This window comes from Schistocerca piceifrons, chromosome 6 (assembly GCF_021461385.2).
Source record: "Schistocerca piceifrons isolate TAMUIC-IGC-003096 chromosome 6, iqSchPice1.1, whole genome shotgun sequence".
Lineage (NCBI taxonomy): Eukaryota > Metazoa > Arthropoda > Insecta > Orthoptera > Acrididae > Schistocerca > Schistocerca piceifrons.
Genome location: NC_060143.1, coordinates 481,916,282 through 481,939,240, shown reverse-complemented (window position 1 = coordinate 481,939,240; position 22,959 = coordinate 481,916,282). Strand labels below are relative to the sequence as shown.

The window sequence follows — 22,959 nt, the reverse complement described above, 5'->3', positions numbered from 1 at the left end:
AAAACGAAGGACAACCAACACAAGCACAGACAAACACAACACATCTGGTATTTGACAGAAAAACAGAAACTTTAATACCAGATTCTCAGAACACAGAAGAGCATTAAAAAGTAACAGCTGTCATTCCACATTTGCTGAACACCCTATGGACAAGAAACATACCCAACAAACATCGATACTGATTTGAAAAATCTCAAATGCAGCAACAGCCCGTCACAAAAACCAATAATTGAAGAAAATTATCAGATAGAAAAAGCCATAGTGGAACGAAAACAATCATTACACAAGACCAACCTATAGAGCTATCACCCTCTCAGCCATTTGAAATAAAGACTAGTGTTAGACAAGGTGATGGTTTATCACCTTTGCTGTTTAATTGTGTTCTAGAAAAAATTGTAAGGATCTGGAATTCGGAGCTAAAGAGTCACAAAATTTAACCAATAACTCTGGGAAGGAAAACAAATGGAATTAAGATAAACTGCTTGGCTTTGGTGGAGGATTTTGCAATACTTTCAGAAAACCTGACAGATGCAGTTATTCAGAACTGGTCTCAAGATTTCAGCTGAAAAAACAAAATTCACGACAAATATAAAAATGCACCAAAATTCATAGAAACACAGATAGGTAAATTTAAATGTCTTGGAGAGACTACGACAGACAGAACTAGAAAAATCCACAATGGATGTAAAAAATTAATAAAATGGAAAGAGCATATGGTTTGCCCAAAAATATCCACAACAAGAAATGCAAATCTCAAAAAACAAAACTAAAACACTACACCACAGCTGTATGACCAGAATGGTTATATGGATCTGAATGCCTAACGATGAACTTAAGATGGACAGACAAGAGGTAATGGAAAGAAGGATTATTAGAAAAATAATGGGCGCAATAAAAACTGCAGATGGTTGGAATACAAGAAGTAATGAGGAGATCTACAAAAATAGAGAGAAAATATCTAAAGTAACGGCCAAATGAAGATTAATGTTTTTCAGGCACCTATATGAAATGGATGGAAATAGACTAACAAAACAAATACTCTTATATTTCTGGAAGAAGAAATTGACAACAGCATGGATTACAGAAGTAAGGAAAGATCTAGAAAGAAACAACAGCAAAGAATCAGAAGTAAGAGAAAAAAAAGTATTTTATAAAGAAAATACGAAATTTGGGGAGAAAATGAGGGAGTGCTGGAAAAATAGGAAACAACAACAAAGGAAGAAGAGGAACTGAGCTTGTTAACGTAATCTTAGTTGGTCAATATGATTGTAAAAATAATAATAATGAAAAATCCTGAAACCTTCCCCCCCCCCCCCCCCCCCCCCCACACACACACACACACATACACAAAATGCACAGACACCTCTGAAACATTCAGAACAACCTCCACAAACACCTACAACTGTTCAACTGTCCGCCATGTTTGTTTTTACAGCTGGTAAACAGTGAAACAGTGTCAGTGACAGCTCAATATGTAGTGTTTGACAGTGATGAAGATCAAAAAGAAATGTAAGTGAAACATTATGTAAATAGACACACACACACACACACACACACACACACACACACACACAGAGGCAGAATTAATTAATTTCAGGCATAGCCATAACAATTTTCAAATCGTAACTTTGGCTTAAATAATTTGTCTACTTTAAAGTGTAAGTGGTTGCAGACGACAAACTGTGAAATAAACGGTCACTGTAAAAACATAATACATCAGGAAAACCATACCATGTGGTAAAAAGGTATGTATTCTTAATTGTGTGTGTTTTTTCAAATATCTGTAATTACGATTTAAGAACAAATATTTACAACTATACAGACAGTAAAGGACATTCTTTATGTTGAATAACCATAAAATAAAAGACCACCCCCTTGTCGTCGGTGGGGAGGCTTGCGAGTCTCAGTGGTACAGGTAGCCATACCGTAGGTTCAACCACAACAGAGGGGTATCTGTTGAGAGACCAGACAAACGTGTGGTTCCTGTAGAGGGCAGTATCCTTTTCAGTAGTTGCAGGGGCAACAATCAGGATGATTGACTGATCTGGCCTTGTAACACTAACCGAAATGGTCTTGCTGTGCTGGTACTGCGAATGGCTGAAAGCAAGGGGGAAACTACAGCTGTAATTTTTCCCGAGGGCATGCAGCATTACTGTATGGTTAAATGATGATGGTGTCCTCTTGCGTAAAATATTCCAGAGGTAAAATAGTCCCCCATTCGGATCTCCGGGCGGGGGCACTCAAGAGCACGTCATTATCAGGAGAAAGAAAACTGGCGTTCTACGGATCAGAGCGTGGAATGTCGAATCCCTTAAACGAGCAGATCGGTTAGAAAATTTAAAAAGGGAAATGGATCCTTAAAGTTAGATATAGTGCGAATTAGTGAAGTTCGGTGGCAGGAGGAATAAGACTTCAGGTCAGGTGAATACAGGGTTATAAATACAAAATCAAATAGGGGTAATGCTGGAGTAGGTTTAATAATGAACAAAAAGATAGGAGTGCGGGTAAGCTACTACAATCAGCACAGTGAACGCATTTTTGTGGCCAAGATAGACACAAAGCCCATGCCTACCACAGTAGTACAAGTTTATATGCCAACTAGCTCTGCAGATAATGATGAGATTGATGAAATGTATGATGAGATAAAAGAAATTATTCAGATATTGAAGGGAGACGAAAATTTAATAGTCATTTGTGACTGGAATTCGATAGTAGGAAAAGGAAGAGAAGGAAACGTAGTAGGTGAATATGGAATGGGGGTAAGAAATGAAAGAGGAGCCGCCTGGTAGCATTTTGCACAGAGAATAACTTAATCATAGCTAACACTTGGTTCAAGAATCATAAAAGAAGGTTGTATACATGGAAACACCCTGGAGATACTAGAAGGTTTCAGATAGATTATATAATGGTAAGACACAGATTTAGGAACCAGGTTTTAAATTGTAAGACATTTCCAGGGGCAGATGTGGACTCTGACCACAATCTATTGGTTATGAACTGTAGATTGAAAATGAAGAAACTACAAAAAGGTGGGAATTTAAAGAGATGGGACCTGGATAAACTGACAGAACAAGAGGTTGTAGAGAGTTTCAGGGAGAGCAGAAGGGAACGATTGACAGGTATGGGGGAAAGAAACACAGTAGAAGAAGAATGGGTAGCTTTGAGGGATGAAATAGTGAAGGCAGCAGAGGATCATGTAGGTAAAAAGACGAGGGCTAGTAGAAATCCTTGGGTAACAGAAGAAATATTAAATTTAATTGATGAAAGGAGAAAATATAAACATGCAGTAAATGAAGCAGCCAAAAATGGGATAGAGAGGAAGTGCAAAATGGCTATGTAGGGATGGCTACAGGACAAATGAAAGGATGTAGAGACATATCTCACTGGGGGTAATAGATACTGCCTACAGGAAAATTAAGGAGACCTTTGGAGAAAAGATAACCACTTGTATGAATATCAAGAACTCAGATGGAAATCCAGTTCTAAGCAAAGAAGGGAAAGCAGAACGGTGGAAGGAGTATATAGAGGGTCTATACAAGGCGATGTACTTGAGGACAATATTATGGAAATGGAAGAGGATGTAGATGAAGATGAAATGGGACATGTGATACTCCGTGAAGAGTTTGACAGAGCACTGAAAGACCTAAGTCGAAACAAGGCCCCGGGAGTAGACAACATTCCATTAGAACTACTGACAGCCTTGGGAGAGCCAGCTCTGGCAAAACTCTACCATCTGGTGAGCAAGATGTATGAGACAGGAAAAATACCCTCAGACTTAAAGAAGAATGTAATAATTCCAATCCCAAAGATAGCAGGTGTTGACAGGTGTGAAGATTACCGAACTATCAGTTTAATAAGTCTCAGATGCAAAATACTAACGCGAATCCTTTACAGACGAATGGAAAAACTAGTAGAAGCTGACCTCGGGGAAAATCATATTGGATTCCGTAGAAATGTTGCAACACGTGAGGCAATACTGATCTTAGAAGATAGATTAAGGAAAGGTAAACCTATGTTTCTAGCATTTGTAGACTTAGAGAAAGCTTTTGACAATGTTGACTGGAATACTCTCTTTCAAGTTCTGAAGTTGGCAGGGTAAAATACAGGGAACAAAAGGCTATTTACAATTTGTACAGCAACCAGATGGCAATTATAAGAGTCGAGGGGCATGAAAGGGAAGCAGTAGGTATTAAAATCCATGGAGAACAAATAAAACTTTGAGGTTCGCCGATGACATTGTAATTCTGTCAGAGACAGCAAAGGACTTGAAAGAGCAGCTGAATGGAATGGACAGTGTCTTGAAAGGAGTATATAAGATGAACATCAACAAAAGCAAAACGAGGATAATGGAATGTAGTCGAATTAAGTCTGGTGATGCTGAGGGAATTAGATTAGGAAATGAGACACTTAAAGTAGTAGATGAGTATTGCTATTTGGGGAACAAAATAACTGATGATGGCCGAAGTAGAGGAGATATAAAACGTAGACTGGCAATGGCAAGGAAAGGGTTTCTGAAGAAGAGAAATTTGTTAACATCGAGTATAGATTTAAGTGTCAGGAAGTCGTTTCTGAAAGTATTTGTATGCAGTGTAGCCATGTATGGAAGTGAAACATGGACAATAAATAGTTTGGAGAAGAAGAGATTAAAAGCTTTTGAAATGTGGTGCTACAGAAGAATGCTGAAGATTAGATGGTTAGATCACATAACTAATGAGGTGGTACTGCATAGAATTGGGGAGAAGAGAAATTTGTGGCTCAGCTTGACCAGAAGAAGGGATTGGTTGGTACGACATGTTCTGAGGCATCAAGGGATCACTAGTTTAGTACTGGAGGACAGCGTGGAGGGTAAAAATCGTAGATGGAGACCAAGAGATGAATACACTAAGCAGATTCAGAAGGATGTAGGTTGCAGTAGGTACTGGGAGATGAAGAAACATGCACAGGATGGAGTAGCATGGAGAGCTGCATCAAACCAGTCTCTGGACTGAAGACCACAACAACAACAAAATAAAAGCCCACTGAAGATGCTGCAACTGTAGTGAAACATGTTTAGGTTAAAAAACAAAATTGTGTTTTGCTAAAGGAGGACCCTATCCAAAAACATATGTATTCTTGTGGATCTTTGGTAATCCATAAAGTCAAGGTGGTAGGGCATCTGCGTTGCACAGGATTCTCTGTTGTCTGTCAGGAGAGAGAAGATACATTGATTAATTGATTTTTATTCTGTTTGATGCGCTGCATTAGATCTACACTTAGTTTTTCGTGCACAATTGGATCTAATATGTCCATACTCTTTATGGTCTTCAAGATGACAGTAACATTTTCGTTATCAGGAGACAGTATCAATATACTCTCATTGGCATTTAAGACTCTTGATGACTTGAAATCTTCTGTCTTCAGGTTGCAAGCTGGTGACTTTGCTGAGCCCAGTATCCTGGCTGTTTCAGTGGGTATTTTCTCAGCTCTTTCACAAGGAACGGTCCAAATGGCCACTTCAGTATTAGCTATGATATCCTCCATAGGTACAGTTCTCAGGATAACAGCAAAATCATCTTCTTCCTGAACAACAGACTGTTCTTCTTTGGTCAGTTGTGATCTTCATCTACACTGATATTCCACAAGCCACCATACGGTCCGAGGCAGAGGATACCCTGTATCACTACTAGTCATTTCCTTTCCTGTTCCACTCACAAATAGAGTGAGTGAAAAATGACAGTCTTTATGCCCCTGTACGAGCCCATAATTATTTGCATCTTATCTTTGTGACCCTATGTGCAATGTATGTCAGCAGCAGCAGAATTGTGTGGCAGTCAGCTTCAAATGCCAGTTTCCTAAATTTCTCAACAGTTTTTCTTGAAAAGAAAGGCTCCTTCCATTCAGAGATTCCTATTTTTGTTCCGAAAGCATCTCCGTAACACTTATGTGTTTTGTTTGAACCTACCAGTAACAAATCTGGTTGACCACTGTGATTGATATGTTGGGAATTGCCTTGTCAATCTGCTACCTGCATTTTGCAAACTATTTCTTTTGTAGCTCCAAACAGTGGTCAAGTACCTTCTGTATTCTCCAGTGAGTGATGCTATCAATCTTGTCCCTATCGTCTGAATCCATGCTGCTACTTAACTGATAGAAAATATCCAAAAGATTCTCATCCATTCTTGCCATGTATCTCCATGTTGCATGAATTCACTCATGAAGAAAAGTTCGTTTCATTCTGACATAGATACGATGTACTTTGGTGGTGGTGATTAGGCACTTAATCTTCAAGAACTTTGTTGTGGGCCTTTCATCCTGCGCTGCGACAGAAAGCTGAAAGACCATCAATGTTCTTAAAATACAAGCACCTAATCACCATCGCCAAGAATTTGTGCAACATGTAGATATTTGGCAAGAGCAGATGATGATCTTTTGGGCATTTTCTATCAACTAAGTAGCAGCATACATCGAGATGACATGGAGAAGATTGACAGCATCACCCAAATCAGCATGCAAAACATACTCTACCACTGCATCAAGCTAAAGAAGAAAATGTTTGTAAACCTCTTCCAGCAGGTGTCGTAGACTTTCTCCAAATTGAAAAACCCCACATCTGGGATTTCCGCAGAAAATCACTCACGATATGAGTGGCTAAAGTGACAAGATGGTCAACTTCAGAACGGCACCATCAAAATCCACACTGTACAGTAGTTAGTGCTAGTCGGGCATGAATCATACGTTCCATCACCTTACAAACACAGCTGGTGAAAGAAATGGGGTGGTAGCTGGAAGGGAGGTGTTTGTCCTTACTTCGCTTAGGTGTAGGTATGACAGTGGCTTCACACCAGCGTCTGGGAAATGTGCCCTCTGCCCAGACGCAGCTGTACGCACGAAGCAGAAATTGCCTGTCTGCAAGACAAAGGTGCTGCAATGCCCTGTAGCGTAGGATCAGGATGAAGTGAGAGCATGATCTAGCTCCCTCACAGTAAAGGTGACACTGTAGAACTCACAATTCTGAGAAGGTATCACCCGAGCCTCCCCCGCTCATTTCCAATGAAGGAAGGTAGGATGACAGTGGGAGGAGCTCAAAATTTCCGCAAAATGACAGCACAAGATTTTGGAGATAGCAATAGAGCCCACAATGACATCATCTGCTACTGTCAGGCCGGAAATTGGGGACTGTATATCGCTCCCAGAGAGCCATCGGAGGTTGGTCCACACGATGGAAGAGGGAATGGAACTGTTAAAAGAACCAGTGAATGAAATCCAGCAAGCTTTTCTGCTATCTTGAAGAATGCGATGACACTGTGCATGGAACTGTTTAGAATGAATGCAGTTTGCCATCGTAGGATGATGGTTGGGAATGTGGAGAGCATGTCTCGGCACTCAAATTGTGTCATAGCAAGCCTCAGTCCACCAAGGAACTGGGACATGGCGTGTTAAAGAGGAAGTGTGAGGAATGGAATGTTTTACGACAGTAAAGATAATGTTTGTAAGATATTCTACCTGGTCATTGTAACTGGGGAAATGCTTGCCAAACATAGCCAGGGAGGAGTAAAGCCTCCAGTCGGCCTTAGTAAGCTGTCTTTTGGGTGTGCACATAGATGGGGTATATGACAGCAACTGGATAGCACACGGGAAATGGTCACTCAAGTATGTGTCAGAGAGAACGAATCACTTGAGATGATGGGCAAGCTGGGCAATGCAGAAGGATCGCTCTGAATGGAAATAGACGTGCGTGGATTCTGAAAGGAAAGTGGGTGCTTCTGTGTTAAGGCGGAAGAGGTTAAGTTGACTGAGAAGGTCAGCCAAGAGGGCATCTTTTGGACAGATTCTGGGAGATAGTGCACATTAAAGTCACCGAGCTGCAGAAAGGGATGAGGCAGCTGCCTAATAAGCTCAAGGAAGTCTGTCCTGGTGACATCAAATGATGGAGGGTTGTAAACAGTACAAAGGGAAAAGGTCAAGAGGGGAAGGAAAGGGTAAATTGCAACAGCTTGAAGGTGTTGAAGGTGGGTAGTGAGGGAGATGGATTGACTACAAACATCATCCCATATGAGGACCATGAGATGGAATGCCGTCCTCGGCAGGGGAGGGGGGGGGGGGGGAGGAGGAGGTCAAAACAAACTGGGAAGAAATGCAAGAGCTTGAAGTGGTTGTGAGGAAACAATTTTGTTTTCTGACGACAGAAACAAGTGGATGCTGTGATTCTAAGGGCAACCATAAATCCTCTTTGTTGGATTGAAGACCATGAACATTCCACTGGAGGAGTCGTGACAAGCAAAACATGAAGGGATGTCACCTCAGTGGCTGCTGAATGCCTGTCTTAGAAGACTCACTGCTACAGGCCACAGAGGCATCCTGCTCCATGCGGTCTACAGAAGCGTCGGCATTCTTCTGTTGGCCTGCAGAGTCTAGAGCAGAAAAATGGTTGGTGGTGCACACTGGCGACATGGAGGCTGGCCGGGCAAGGGTATCACGTGGCAACACCATTGAAGAGGATCTTTGAGTCAGCGAAGGAGAAGACCATTTGCCTTCGATTGACTTCTTGGAGCCTTTCCGGTTGGCAGAGGAATACTCACATGTTGGTTGGCTGGAGGAAAGTAGGAAGTCTTAATCGGAGTATTCCTTCTATCCTTTCTCGCTGTCAGTTGTGTAGATGGCGACTTCGCCCTGTGAGTCAAAAGTTTGGAGGCATGTTGCACAGCTGGGGGAGGAGATGGGGATGCAACCATGATGTTGAGCGATTTCACAAACGCGGTGCTAAATTTGAGGTCGCATGTCTGCATCCCCATCTCTTTCATGGAACAAGATGCTGCAAGAACAGTAATGTAGGTGCCAGACAGTACAATGCAAGGTTTCTGACTAGCCAACAACTTGCAAGCAACTGGATATGGCACTTTTTCCTTCATCTGGATCTCCTGGATAGCCTGCACATTAAGATATATGGGACTATCATGGTTGCCACTGCAGTTGATGCAGTGGGGAGGAGGAGGCGGACAGTTGCCCTCGCGAGCATCCTTACCAAAGGTTACACATTTGGCTGGGTGCGGTGGTGGTGGTGGTGGTGGTGGTGGTGGTGGTGGTGGTGGTGGTGGTGGTTGTTGGGATGTTTAAGGGGGACTAAACAGTGGCTGGGTGCCAACAGGACTCTCAAGAGTGGTTCTAATGATGACACTGGTAGCAGGGCATTGGATTTGGAATATACAACCTGACTGCGATAACTTCATAACCTGCTTTGATCTCTGACAGAGGAACTACTCTATTAAAAGTGAGAAAGAGAATGAGTTTGGGCACTAAGGAAGCATCTACATTTTTCATCACCCAATGGACTGCAATGACACCCTTATCAGAAAGGTACATTTGGATTTTCGCTTCCGTCAGACCACTGAGCAGCCTAGTTTACATAACACCATGGGAAGAATTCAGCGTTCGATGGGCCTCAATACGAACAGGATAGCGTGGAGGAGTGAAGCTGCAAGCAGTTGTTGTGCTTGAGAATCAGAAGTAGACTCCAAAAGCAAAGTGCCATTGCGTAAACGAGAGCAGGATTTTACATGGCCAGCAACTGCATCAACACCTTTCTGAATAATAAATGGATTTACCATAGTGAAAGACCAATCGTCTTCAGTATGTGAAACGACGAGGAACCATGGTGCAGCTGGGAGGATCTTTGAATCATTAGCTTCATACCATTTACATTTCGCAGCCATTAACTGTGAAGATGATTAGCTCACTGCGAGAAAATCCCCCATATTTCCCAGTGTCTCCGATGGCGTGCTCCTTCCTACTGGGTATCCGTTTCAAAAGGAGGCACACTCACCTTAGGTGATTGTTCAGACCTCAGGTCACAGCTCCCGAACACCTGACAGAGGGACCATCAGCAAATTTGGGAAGGTAACAGCTCAGGCAATCACCCTCCCTGGGCCTGACCTCTACCAGGGGGCATGTGCCAACCTTACCTCTCAGCCTGGGGCTGGAATTACACGTTACCCAGTCACCTGTTATGTGTAAGACGCGTGGGCTGGCTTTCAGAAGCACACAGGGAGGATGATCATAAAGAAGAACCTCAAATGCTGAAGCAGAGAAAGGATAGGAGGTGAACGAAGAAAGAAAGAAGGAGTAAAAACAGTGTAGAGTGTTCTGTTATTGACTGCCAAAAATGCAGAATACATTTCCAAAAACAGCCCGAACATGGTCCCCATGGGAAAGGAAAAAGAACAGCAAGAAGATAGACATGCAGCATGAAAGGGAAAATATGTTGCAAAGGCTGGGGCCCCATTGTAGCCAAGCACAAACCTGCCAAAGAGCAGCAAGCCCCCTGGGGGATGTTTCTGTGTTGATGCTCTTCCCGAGGTCACTGTCTCAGACATTGGACCACAATACACATCAGCAAAACTCCAACAGTTTTGCACCACCAGTGGCATACAACATGTGACCATAGCACTTTTCCACTCTCGGTCTACCAGTAAAGCTGAACAGTTCATTCGAACATTCAAAAGTTACATGGAGCAAGCTTTAAAGATTTTTCTGTCCTCTTACCTCGCCTGGACATGTGTTGGGAAATCACCGGTAGAATCCTCACACAATCACAGACTCTGTACCCTGTTGCACCTTCTGTGGCCGCCATGAAACAATTCTTCCCATCTGGTCAGTGCAAAGTTTCACCCACTATATGAAGTCTTCTGCAAATTTTCTGGAAGGAAACAGTGTCTGGAGCATGGAGTCATCACCTATGCCATCAGACATTGTTCTTTTGTCATTCAAGGTTCTGCTGGGCTGCAGCAGCACCACCAAAACCAGCAGCGGTGCACTTCTGTGAATATCAATGATTCTGCTGCAGATTGTTTGTCCACAGACCCAACACATAGCTGGGGTCCACACCAGCTGTATCTTCCATCTCTCTGCCAGTCTCAGCCAGCACCATCCATTGTGGTGCCCATAGAGGATGACACCAAGCTGCCACCACCATTGATGTCACTGCTGTCGGCACATGTCCTGCAGCCTGAACTGACGTCCATGGACATGACTCCCAAGTCATCATGCTGCCTCCGAAGATAACTTTGACGTTAAACCAACCAAGGTTTCTGTCTCTCTACAAGCAGGTGTTCATCCTCTGATTGGCTTTTCAGTTGGCGTTGTGGTCAGCCACAGGTTAGATACTGGTGTGTAGGCAGGGATCTGCCATCAGCTACAGTTACACTCTCTGTCTCTCCTCACCTGCATCCACATGTGGTCTTCCCCTCCGCTGTCATCACACACATTCACCCTACACGAAGACAGCTTGGAGGTTTGGGGTACAGAAATGTGGTGCTGAGCAAAGAGCTGGGTGCCAAAGAAAGGTTAGCTCCTCATGCTGAAACCACATGAGAGTATAGTCACTGCATGCTGCACTGATGAATGAGAAATGCCAGCAGAGCCACACCTCTTAGAGCTACTCCATGGGACTGCAATGGCTCATCTACTTACGGCTGAGCAGAGGGACGTTCACCCCAGTTCGCACTCAACGACCAAAATAACAGCATCATCTTAGATAGGCCACCAGTGTACCGAACTTTGAGTGAACATTTCAGTTATTCTTCAAGTGTGGAATCTTGTAAATTTGTTTGTATGATGTGATACTTTAATATTTGGGGATAGCTGTAAATTCTCAAAACATTCCTGTGGAAATGGATTTTACAATGTTAAGTAAGTCTTCATAGCTATTTTTACTCACCAAGGGTGGCAGGAGAACACACATATCAAAGGTATTCAAATTTGCAAGCTTTCAGAGCCTGTGGCTCCATTTACTGGCTGAATGGTTGAAGGGGAAAGAAGAGGGGTAAAGGGGAAAGACTGGTGAGGTTAGGAAAAGGGACAGAGTTCGGCAAAGTTGCCCAGAACCCTGCGTCAGGGGAGACTTACCAGACAGGATGACATGGAAAGAATGCATGACTTACATTAAATTTTCAAAAACTGACTGTTTTCATTCATATCTATATTATAATGAAGTGAACTAACATTTTACTTGTTATAGTTCTACTTAATCTCCTCCTAGAGCAAACCAAAGAACCCACTGTTGTGCCTGTGAATGTATTCTTGTACAGCACAACGCCTTCTCTGTGACAAAAGGATGCACCTTCATTACATGTGCTGTACAGGGAATCAGCTTGTGTTCTTGTCTGAATCAGAAGTCATTGTTTCAGCTCTATAGGAGCTTGCTTCTCATTTAGTTTTGAATGGTCTGGAGCACATTTTGTTGGTGCACCAACGTGTTTCTCATGTCAGCGTGATTTGTTGTGTTAAGTCTAGCTTCCCCATAGTCAAAAATACATATATATATATAACTGGAGCCATCTACTGTTGTGGCCACAGAAAACAACAAGCTCCAGACGAAACACGTGATTTCCCTGCAGTGATGTGACAGCTGTTCCTGTCACTGCAGCGCAATAAACAGAACTGCTATGATGACTGAAGCCATCACTGTACTTGTCTGGGTTAATGGAGACTAAGTATAGGAGGGTGGTGGGCGTGAGGATATGTTGGAGAGCAAATTTTCATCTCTAAAGTTCAGGGAAATTAGTACTGGAAAAGGGTGCAAATGGCCAAATGTTGTAGCAGACACTAAACTCTACCTGAGCCATGTTGTAGAATGTGCTCAACAACTGGGACCTGTGAGGTTCACCACTGCTGCATCTAGTTCGATATGAGAACAAAAGCAATGTCTATGAGGTGAAACAACATGCTTGTTTGCGAGCCTGTGCCTGTCATTAAAATGGAGTAAACAGAGGTAATCAGACATGAACATTATGTCAGAGGAAGTATTCGAAAGAGAGCCAAAGGAATTTTTTGTTCGCATGTCAGGCGACTGCCGAACAGTAATTTGCATCCAATATTGAAGCAGTTATGTAAGCTGAAGTTCTATTCAAATTCTATGGTATGATTTTGTTACTATAATTCAATAACACTTTCCAACAAAGGATGTAATAAACTAATTAATAGTTGCATCTCAACCCACTATGCTCAATGAATATCACCCAACCGACTATACATAATATTAATGATGAAACAACCCATCATCAACAAGTGGAGTAATTATCAGCAAAATGAATCAGTAAACAGGGTTTTCACAGACCCCAACATGAACAGCTCTTGTGCATCAATTCATGTTCTCACCCACTTAAGCGGTGGGTATTCCAATCTAAAAATCTGTTAACAAGTGTTCACTGCATAGAAGGAAAGTAATGGAAAGGACTGGATGACGTGAGACAAATTAGTAATTAATTCGATTTAGAGTCCAGCAGGAGACATTTGGAGCAGAAAAAAAGAAGAAAAAAACCATTAGAAACTAAAAATATAAAACAAGCACAAGTCGTGCAAATAATCAAACAAATATAAAATGATGAAAGTAATAATGATGGATTTTTTTTTTAATTTTGGTGTGTTGGGGGAGGAGAGTCGAAAGACGAGAAATAACAACAGCAGTAAAAACTTTTGGGTTTCCCGCTGATTACAGTCACCGTATGAGCACAATATTCTTTCCATCTTCTGATGAAGTGTTGATGTATCATAGTCTGCCCCTTATATCAGTATTGGCAGCAGGCATTTAAATTTTGCAGTGGCTACTCTGCAACAATTTAACAGTGACCTCCCCAGTTGATCAGTTGATTACATAGTCAGCAACTCATGTCTGCTATCCACGATTTCAAGGTGAAATAATGCTAGAACTAGCATAATACTCGCATAATATTCTGCCAGCATATCCTGCCATCTTCTTCATATGATCTGATGACATTTACACATCACATGCAGATAATAGCATACACAGGTAAATCTCACTATATGTGATAGTTACATTCTGTGGAAATGCCACGAGTACCAAATTCTCGTAAATCGAGCATCATTTTATATGTAAAATATGGGATAGATTCTGGTTTACTCACACACTGAGTTTAAAATCGCAGAGTTACCTAGTATTTAAACAAAAAACTAACTGTTGTCTTGGGTGCCTTAGAAGTTGAATGCCTGCCAGAGGAGATGGACCTTGATAGCTGGGAGAGGACATCATGGCCACACAGTGCTTGCACTGCAAGCAGTTAATGCAGCAGCAGTAGCAGAAGCACCAGCACTACCTCGAGTTAGATTTGTTACAAAAATTGCTTCAGATTCAGGTGAATGCACTTGGAGCACGTGAGGCCCAGTTGCACCAGGCCTCACTGTCTCCCACTACTGACACCTCCACACATCCTCCATCATACTCACTTTTCAATGACACTAAGGAGGTCTGGCACACATACTTGCATTGTCTGAAACAGCATTTTTCAGTCTTTCAAGTCGTGGATGATTCATTCCAGTGATCATTGTTTCTGTCTTAGGCTTCACCAGAAACGTTCTTTCTGCTCTGACAGTTGTCCCTTCTGTCAGATCCTGTCGTGCTCTTGTTTCAAGAGATTTGTGTTCTGTTGACTGATTACTATTCCCAGTGATACCATGTGGTTGCCTTCAGGCTCGAGTTCCATCAACACCACAGACAGCTGGGACAGTCATACTGTTCTTAGGTCACTGACTTGCAAAGTCTCGGCCAAAAATACAATTTAATTTGTGCCAATAAAGGCTTTGTATGTGGACTCCTCAATTCGTGATTTGATGGTCCAGCTTACAACAGATATGGAGATCTGCAGTGTGGAGTTGAAACTAGATAACCCCTCATTGGGGGACATTTTGTGCATCGCACACTCATTCAAAACCGCACAGCGGCTAATGAACAACTAATGTTGAGGTCACAAGTTGCAGCAGTCCACGCACCTCCACATGATCCACTCTTTCACCGCAAGGACAGGACAGCTCCCAGGCAGCACTGCCAGGATTTGTCCTTGTCTGACGTCTCTATGGCATCTGAATCTCAGTTCAGACTCATTGCAGATCGCAAGGGCTGCTCTCATTGTGACTGCAGAGCTTTTCCACTCACTCCTGGGCAGATTGTCCAGATCACTTGGGTCCTGCATACTCTGTGGCAAAAAAAGGGCATTTTCAATTGGTGTGTCACAGCCATACAACCTGCTCCCGTCCTGCCTCATGAGAACACGACAACACTGTACATGCCCTGCAGTCTGCAGTTGCATTAGATGACCCTTTCATGTGGAAGTTGTTTCTCACACCCCACATTTATGATATGGGTGTTCATTTTCAGGATGACACTGGGGGCCACCATTTTCTGATCAATCTGGCAATGTATGGATGACTGGGCTCATCTGAGTTGTCTCCTCCCTCATGGTATTTGGTGGAGTATGGGGGCAGTTCAGTTCTATCCCCCCTCCCTGTGAACATTTCTCAGTCACAGCAGCCTACAAACATGTTACAAAGCTCTTTATGCTATTTGTCGTCAACCACCCATCAGGTACTAAGATTTTTGGCCTTGACACTATTGCACTGTTTGGGTTTTCTCTCTCTGATGAAGGCAAAGTTGTATCTACTACAGCCCATTTCCAGAAACTGGACGATCCTTGTTCGGCATTTGTGATGCTATTTAAGCTGGATTTGGTGTATGCCATGGGTTTTCAGACACACATCACCCTTTGGCCAGGCATCATGCCTGGTGTTTACCATGCTAAGCCCACTCCAGTGGCCTCCTGTGCTGCAGTGAAGTAGCTGGGCTGTCTCAAGGCTGCTGGAGTCATCAAACCTGTGAAAGCTAAAGCATGGGCCACCATCATGATAATCAAGAAGCCCAATCACTGTTTTTGGTTATATGGGAATTTCAAGACTATCATCAATGCTCAACTGCTGGTTGAAACTTATCCTACACCCCCTACAGACCTCCTTAACAAACGTGCTGGTGGGGACTACTACTCAAAGATCGACCTTACTGATGCTCACCTCTAGTTGCCTTTAGATGAGGAGTCTTAGAACAATGTTGTCGTCAACACACCCTTTTGATTATGTTAAGTATAAGCGATGTCTATTTGGCATTGTCGCAGCTTCAACAATTTTGCAAAGGTATCTGGAACAACTGACACAGTGCATTCCAGTTTGTGCGAGTTACCTGGATGGTCACATTGTTCTGGAACCCTCCAGGCAGGAGCATTTGCAAAATCTCCACACCCTCTTTACCATCCTGCAGGCTGCAGGTCTGCATCGACATTTGGAGAAATGTCGAATTTTTCAACTGGAAGTAGTGTATTTGGGGCACTGTCTCACCAGAGACAGAATCAGGCCCACTGATCGGAATGTTGGTGCCACTGATTCTTTTCCCTACCTGAAGAACCTAACTGAACTGCAGGTATTTTTGGGTAAAGGCAACTAAAACTAAAAGTTCCTGCCTCAGGCAGCCCATATACTGCAATCACTCAATCACCTGCATAAGAAAGGAGTGCCCTATGACCGAACCCCTGCTTGTGACGGTCTTTTAACTAATTAAAAACCATGCTGAAATCTGTTTCTTGTGTCAGGCCTTTTTCTGCCAGACGTCCCTTGGTAGTAGCAAAAAAATGGTTCAAATGGCTCTGAGCACTGTGCGACTTAACGTCTGAGGGCATCAATCGCCTAGAACTTAGAACTAATTAAACCTAACTAACCTAAGGACATCACACCCATCCATGCCCGAGGCAGGATTCGAACCTGCAACCGTAGCAGTCGCTCGGCTCCACACTGTAGCGCCTAGAACCCCACGGCCACTCCAGCTGGCTTGGTAGTAGCAGCTGACACGTCTGCCTACTGCATCAGGATGGTTCTGGCACATTGGAATGATGGCAGATCTGAATTACCAATTGCTTATGCATCCAAGATGTTGACCCCTGCACAATGCAACTATTCAAAAACTGAAATGGAGGTGCTAGCGACAGTGTTTACCATTAAAAAGTTCCATTTCTATCTTTTTGGGTCAAAATCCTGTCTCATTATAGATCACAATCCCTTGGTTACCTTACTTAGGCCTCATTCAAACCTCCTGGAGTGAACGGCTCAAAACTTACCATGTAGGGCACAATTACTGAGTGCTTACAATTACACCATTCAGTTGAAGCCTATGGCCGATGCCTTGTTATGTCTACCTGCTGGAACGGACACAGATTTTGACCAATTGGAGGTCCTCTGCCTCCACATTGATACTGCACAGCTACATACATTTTATGGGTTTCCCCATTATCATTATCATTATAGCCACAAATGTTGCCACTATCACACACCTGCGCCACCTCACTCAGTCCAGTGACCACAAGGCCCCAGGGCCAGTGTCAGTGGCGACTGCCAGCAACTCCCCACAAGCACACCAAGACTACTTTTTGCTTCTGCAGGAACTGGAAGAACCCTCCAGCGCCCTCACCTCCAACGACATCAGAATGGACACCACCAACCACCATCCCTTTCCCCATCCGAGAGTCAATGGGTCTGTGTTGTCACCCATATCTTCTTTCCACCCCCACAGCACAGTTAACGGCAGTTTCACCAATATGCACCTATTTTGGTGGGTGGGGAGGGATCTGGTATCAGGCACTGCAGAGATTGAATGCCTGCAGGAGGGGATGTACCTTGATAGCTGATAGAGGACATCACGACCCTGCTGAACTTGCAGGGCGTGCATGCCTCTGTCTTGTCACATGAGTGAGCCGGCCAATACTATTCCACACGTTCAGTATTTAGACAGTTATACAGCACACAGCCAGTCAGTTCAGTGCTTGCACTTGATGCCTACAGACCAATCTTCACTGTACCAAAACTGTTAGATAGCTATCTTGTGTGTGACCCCTCTCTAGTAGTGTTGTGGATTTGTCCTCCACTGCTCTTGATCTTGACATCATCATGGTGGTGACTGCTTTGTGTAGTGTCTTCTTGTCATAAAGGTGTTTGTTCTTATCCTCGTCTGTTGTGTTGTTATCCATAGTCTGTATGTCATGTTTCATTCTCCATACTATTGGGTTGGGTTACTCCTGCACAGGCCACTCTCCCACCTGGTGGCTTCCTTTAGAGTTCTAGGAGTACATCATTAGGGGTTTTTATTTGCAATCACCTGCAGCATTTCCTATGAAAAGGGTGCATTGTTTATTGGCAGACTTAAATCCATATGCAGTTTTTTCTTCAACAGAAATGAAAGTGTGGTTAGGCATCCGTTTCCGAGCCTATTTCCTCAAGGTGAAAAACTTGCTTTGCAGTACAGTCTTTCTGTTACCATTTCTTTAAACCCCTCTTTAAATTTCTCGGCTCCAACTTCATGTACCTCCATCTTCAGCTGCCTTTGCTGTCATTTTAATACTGTGAAAACCAAAATGATGCTTGAAGCGATTAAACCAACATGAACTGGTCGACAAGGTGCTGGATTGTCCTCTTCTTTCGTTAATCTGCATACAAGCTCTTGGCTTTAGCTTGAATAGCACCTCCACAGAGAAGCATGTGCTGTTGGTTTTGGTGCTCAATCCAACAGCTCAGCACTCCCCACCCCCCACCCCCACACACACACAAAAATCACCTGCAAGCAAGAATTGGTCACTGTAGTCACACCTAGTCAGTTAAACTGTGATAAGCTTTTGCTTTGATTCCACATTATCATGAATTATTCTCACAGTTGATTCACTGAAAGTCAACAACATGCTCGTCTTTCTCATAATGATCCAAAACTTCCCTTTCTTTCAGATGAATTTGACCTTCGTACATGCTTTTTTCCCTTGAGAGGCACATTTTCTTTCCCTTTACCTGACATTTTAAATACAGATCATGTCAAAATGGCTCTGAGCACTATGGAACTTAACATCTATGGTCATCAGTCCCCTAGAACTACTTAAACCTAACTAACCTAAGGACATCACACAACACCCAGTCATCACGAGGCAGAGAAAATCCCTGACCCCGACAGATCATCTCAAGTGCAACTTCACAGTGCTACTGACTCGACGATTCACGTCTCAACAAACACGACGGAAGATGAGTGTTGAGATCCATTAATGCATTAATAGTGCCCGGTATTGTAAACAGATAATAGCATTCAAATCAAAATTAAAATCGCTTACAAATCCTCATTTAATGTGGTCTACCTATATATGTAAGTATCCCCACTACCTAGTTACATGCGCTGAAGTATTAAATCTCAATGTCAGCTGCCTCTACCTGTTTGCTCATTCACTTACGACGCTCTATCACCCCTCCCCCTCCCCCACCCCCCAAACACACGCGCACGCGGACGCACACACACACACACACACACACACACACACAACACACACACACACACCATTTGACACATTACAATAATGTGAGCTACTGTTCAATTCTAACTCAGTTGAGTCTTGTATACGGAGAACATATATAATCCAAAATATATGCTACATGTCATTACATTACGTGATTAAAGTGGTGAGATGTGCTGGAAAAATATCATGTGGTTCCTATAATTCCAGCAGGCAGATGACCTATGAATCATAGAGGTGCTGAATATGCTCTTCGCATTGCCTGGTTTCACAGTTGTGAGGTACTGGTTGCCTTGAATCAATGCCTTCAAACCACGTGATATTATCGTTGTTCTTGAACTACACATTTCAAGACAACAACTGCTGTTTTTTGATGTGTTGACAGAAAACCTTTTGATGTTCTGTGGACAGTTGTCAATGCCATGATGCAGGACATACTTTAGTGGGGAGGACAACTGTTAATGTAGTTTCATCGCACTGCACCTGAAGGTGCAAGCTTGTTCTCTCGAAACACTTAGTTCAACATGAATAATAATATTGCATGGCTCAATGCAGTATTTCAATATACACTGAATGTTGTAAACCACATCTTTCAGTAAGGTAAATTGTCATCAAGCCAAAAGTTGGTTTGGTACCATAACACTTCACTAGGCACAGTCCTGTGAAGGCACCATGCCTTGATAATCCTCCGACCTTTGAGCTGACTTTACCAGTCATAGGTAGACTATGGTTTAGTTTGGATACTGGATGACAATGCAACATGGAATTTTTCCAGATTAATATATCACTGTCAGAGGCAAATGACTCAATAAGCAGCATTTACCTATGAAGCAATCAATATTTCATTGTGTGCATTAATTACCTACAAATGTTTTTACTTCCAGTTTTATACCATTTGAAAAAAAATGGTAATTTATCTATGACCAATATATTTTTGAGAAAAAGTTGTTCAAGTACTTAGGCTGCTAGATGCAAATGCACTGGAGCCTGAAATAATTTTAAGTGTAAACATATAGTAGTTTCTTAACTCAAGGTTTACAGATTATAATTAACACTGCTAACAAATGCAAATAGGGAATAATGCACAATGAAGATACAACATAGATCACAGTCATAAGTTCAATTACAAGTCAAGATAAGAAAACAGTAGGCTTCCATTAACTGACAGGAGATTTGGAAACTTTTGCTCGTCTACAGCAGGAACTACTTAAATATCACTTCAGCCACATTTATTGGAGTACTCTTGAAGATGAGACACACAGGTGTACTACAACCAAACATAGAATTATATTTTCACTCAAAAGAAGTTTAAGAGTGGAGTCACTAACTATTTTTTATTATACTCTACATCTACATCTACATGATTGCTCTACAATTTATAATTAAGTGCCTGGCAGAGGGTTCATCAAACCATCTTTAATCCACTTCTTTACCGTTCCACTCGTTCAAAGTGATAATGTTACACGTTTCTGGTTAAAAAAATAATAATTAAAAAAGAATAATAATAAAAAAAAAAATTTAAAAAATGACATAAAAGAACACAGTCACCAGTAAAACAACAGAGTACTGCACAAAAACATAACAATATTACTATTTTAATAAATTTTCCACATTACTGCCAATAAACAAGCACAGACTAACCTTCAGAGTGATATTTTTTAGAAGTGTGTCCTCTAACACTGCCTGCAGTTTTCGATTGATTTCCAATGACAGCTCAAGTGTCATGTGACTGTCAGCTGGCTTTGAACTATACAATGAGGCCATGATACCACCATGCTTTGCGATCTCCATCTGCAAAACAGAAAGTGCTGATGTAATTTCTGCCATCATAATAACGAGTGTCACTGAGATGGTACAAAAATTCTCATTTACATTCTGATGTACTTTCTTCTTACTCAGACTAAAAATTCAGAAAGAAAGAGATTATAGTGCAACTTTAAGTGATAGATATTTATGCAGGTAGCGAGAGGTAATAAAATAAACTGCATTGTCATGGAATGATAACCGATTCTAACTTGAGAGAGGCACTAAAATGCTACAGTTAGAATACCTTATCAAGTGATTAGTCTGATATTTTTCTCAATTAAAAGGTGTACATATTTTTATGTGTACCTGCTATTTTCCCAAATGAAACACAGTTATGTTTTTAGTTTGACAGGAAAATGACAGTTCTAGCTACATGTATGGATTTTAGGATAACACCTAAAACAATTGACGAATCAAAAAATGAGGAACAATCTGCATTGCAAGTGAACATTTTTAACATTCACTGAAAATTATTTCTAAAACACTGCAGCTGCCACTTTTCGAAGGAAATTAAAATTCTTAGTTGTATAGTCTCACACTTCCACATCCTCCAGTGAAAACTCTTTACACTGTGTAATCTAGAAACAGTTAAGATATCTCTACATCTATTCACTGTGTAGTGTAAGCATGCAAATGCCAGCACTGCAGCACTTCATATAAATGAAAGTACCAACGTGCTTCAGAACTGTTTGTACAGTTTCATAGATAAGTTAAACTACGTTCATGTCATTTAATATTTTTCTGTTAACATTTCACACTCAAGTAATTCAAATCAATTCCAAAAATTGAAACAACTCACAAGAAAATTTTGACAATGAAATTTTCAAGAGCCTTCTACAAATAACTACAAGATTTCATGACACAATTGGAGGCACAAACAAGTTACAAAAAGTTCAGATACAGATAGGGAATAGCAATAAATTAAAAAAACAGTACAGTATTGCGGAAGAACACAAAATACCAAAGGTGGAATGGCCTGAAAGAATACAAGAAGAACAATTGAATACATAAACAAAAAGCTTTAAAATCAAACACCAGATGGTTAAAAATGCAACATTAATATAACCATAATTCAATTAAAAAGTAGTAGAAATTCAACAAACATGTACAGAATTTTTGTGACTGCAGTTATAAGGTGGATGCTACTTTTTTATATCACACAAAACATGATAAATTATTGTTTGGTAAATCCTGGCCAGCAATTCCATCTGATAATGTATTTTCTTGATTGAATTGTCCTTTGATACAAAACACCCACAGTTGCCATCTTTAATCTACATGAATTCATAGCAATGGTTACTTTCTGTAATAAATTATCACTACTCTTAAAATTTTTCTTCATTGTGTACTGTATATTAGATAACAGCTGAGGCTTCAATTGACTAAAATACCAGAAAAAAAGTTAAAAAATGACTTGAAACTAATTTACCTTCCTCCTTCTACTGTCCAGTCCAACTAATGTAGGCTACAAAACAGTAATTAATATTAATAATCTCTTAAAAGAAACAGCATCAGTTTATGCAACTTATTACAGTGGAACATTGCTTAACGAGCACTTCCCATAATGCACAGTTCACATAATGGGGAGAAAAAAAAAAAAAAAAAGGCTCGCTTAACGAGCGGTGTTTCGCATAACAAGTGACGATTTAGTGTGGCATCACCTGCTCTTCGTGCACGGTGGGGGTACGTACAACAAGATGAACACCTTTCATTGTCCGCAGTAGCATATGAACAATGCCTTTAGTACGTACTGCAGTCTGGGTTTAATGCTCTTTCTACTACCATCTTAATACAGCTTCAGATCACACATTTTTCTAAACTTGTGTTCACACAGTGTTTTTTGTGTGCAAGTTTTAATAATCTTCATAGAAATGTCCCTGAATATAAAGCCGCAAGAAGACGACCATGAGAGAAAGAAAAAACCTTAGCAATGGAACGTAAAATCTCTGAAAAACATGAAGGTGGTGTGAGAGTTGCTGATTTAGCATGCACGTACAATTGGTCTAAATTAACTATTTGCACT

The 22,959-nt window shown here is 41.6% G+C and overlaps 1 protein-coding gene across 1 annotated transcript in view; it reads right to left on the bottom strand.

The window, feature by feature from the left end:
* Positions 1-22,959, bottom strand: part of LOC124802694 (coiled-coil domain-containing protein 186-like) — a 206,559-nt gene that overhangs the window by 19,592 nt on the left and 164,008 nt on the right. The window contains exon 12 of the mRNA XM_047263635.1: positions 20,772-20,921. Within this exon, the coding sequence (XP_047119591.1) occupies positions 20,772-20,921 (150 nt within the window). The remainder of the gene's footprint in view (positions 1-20,771; positions 20,922-22,959) is intronic.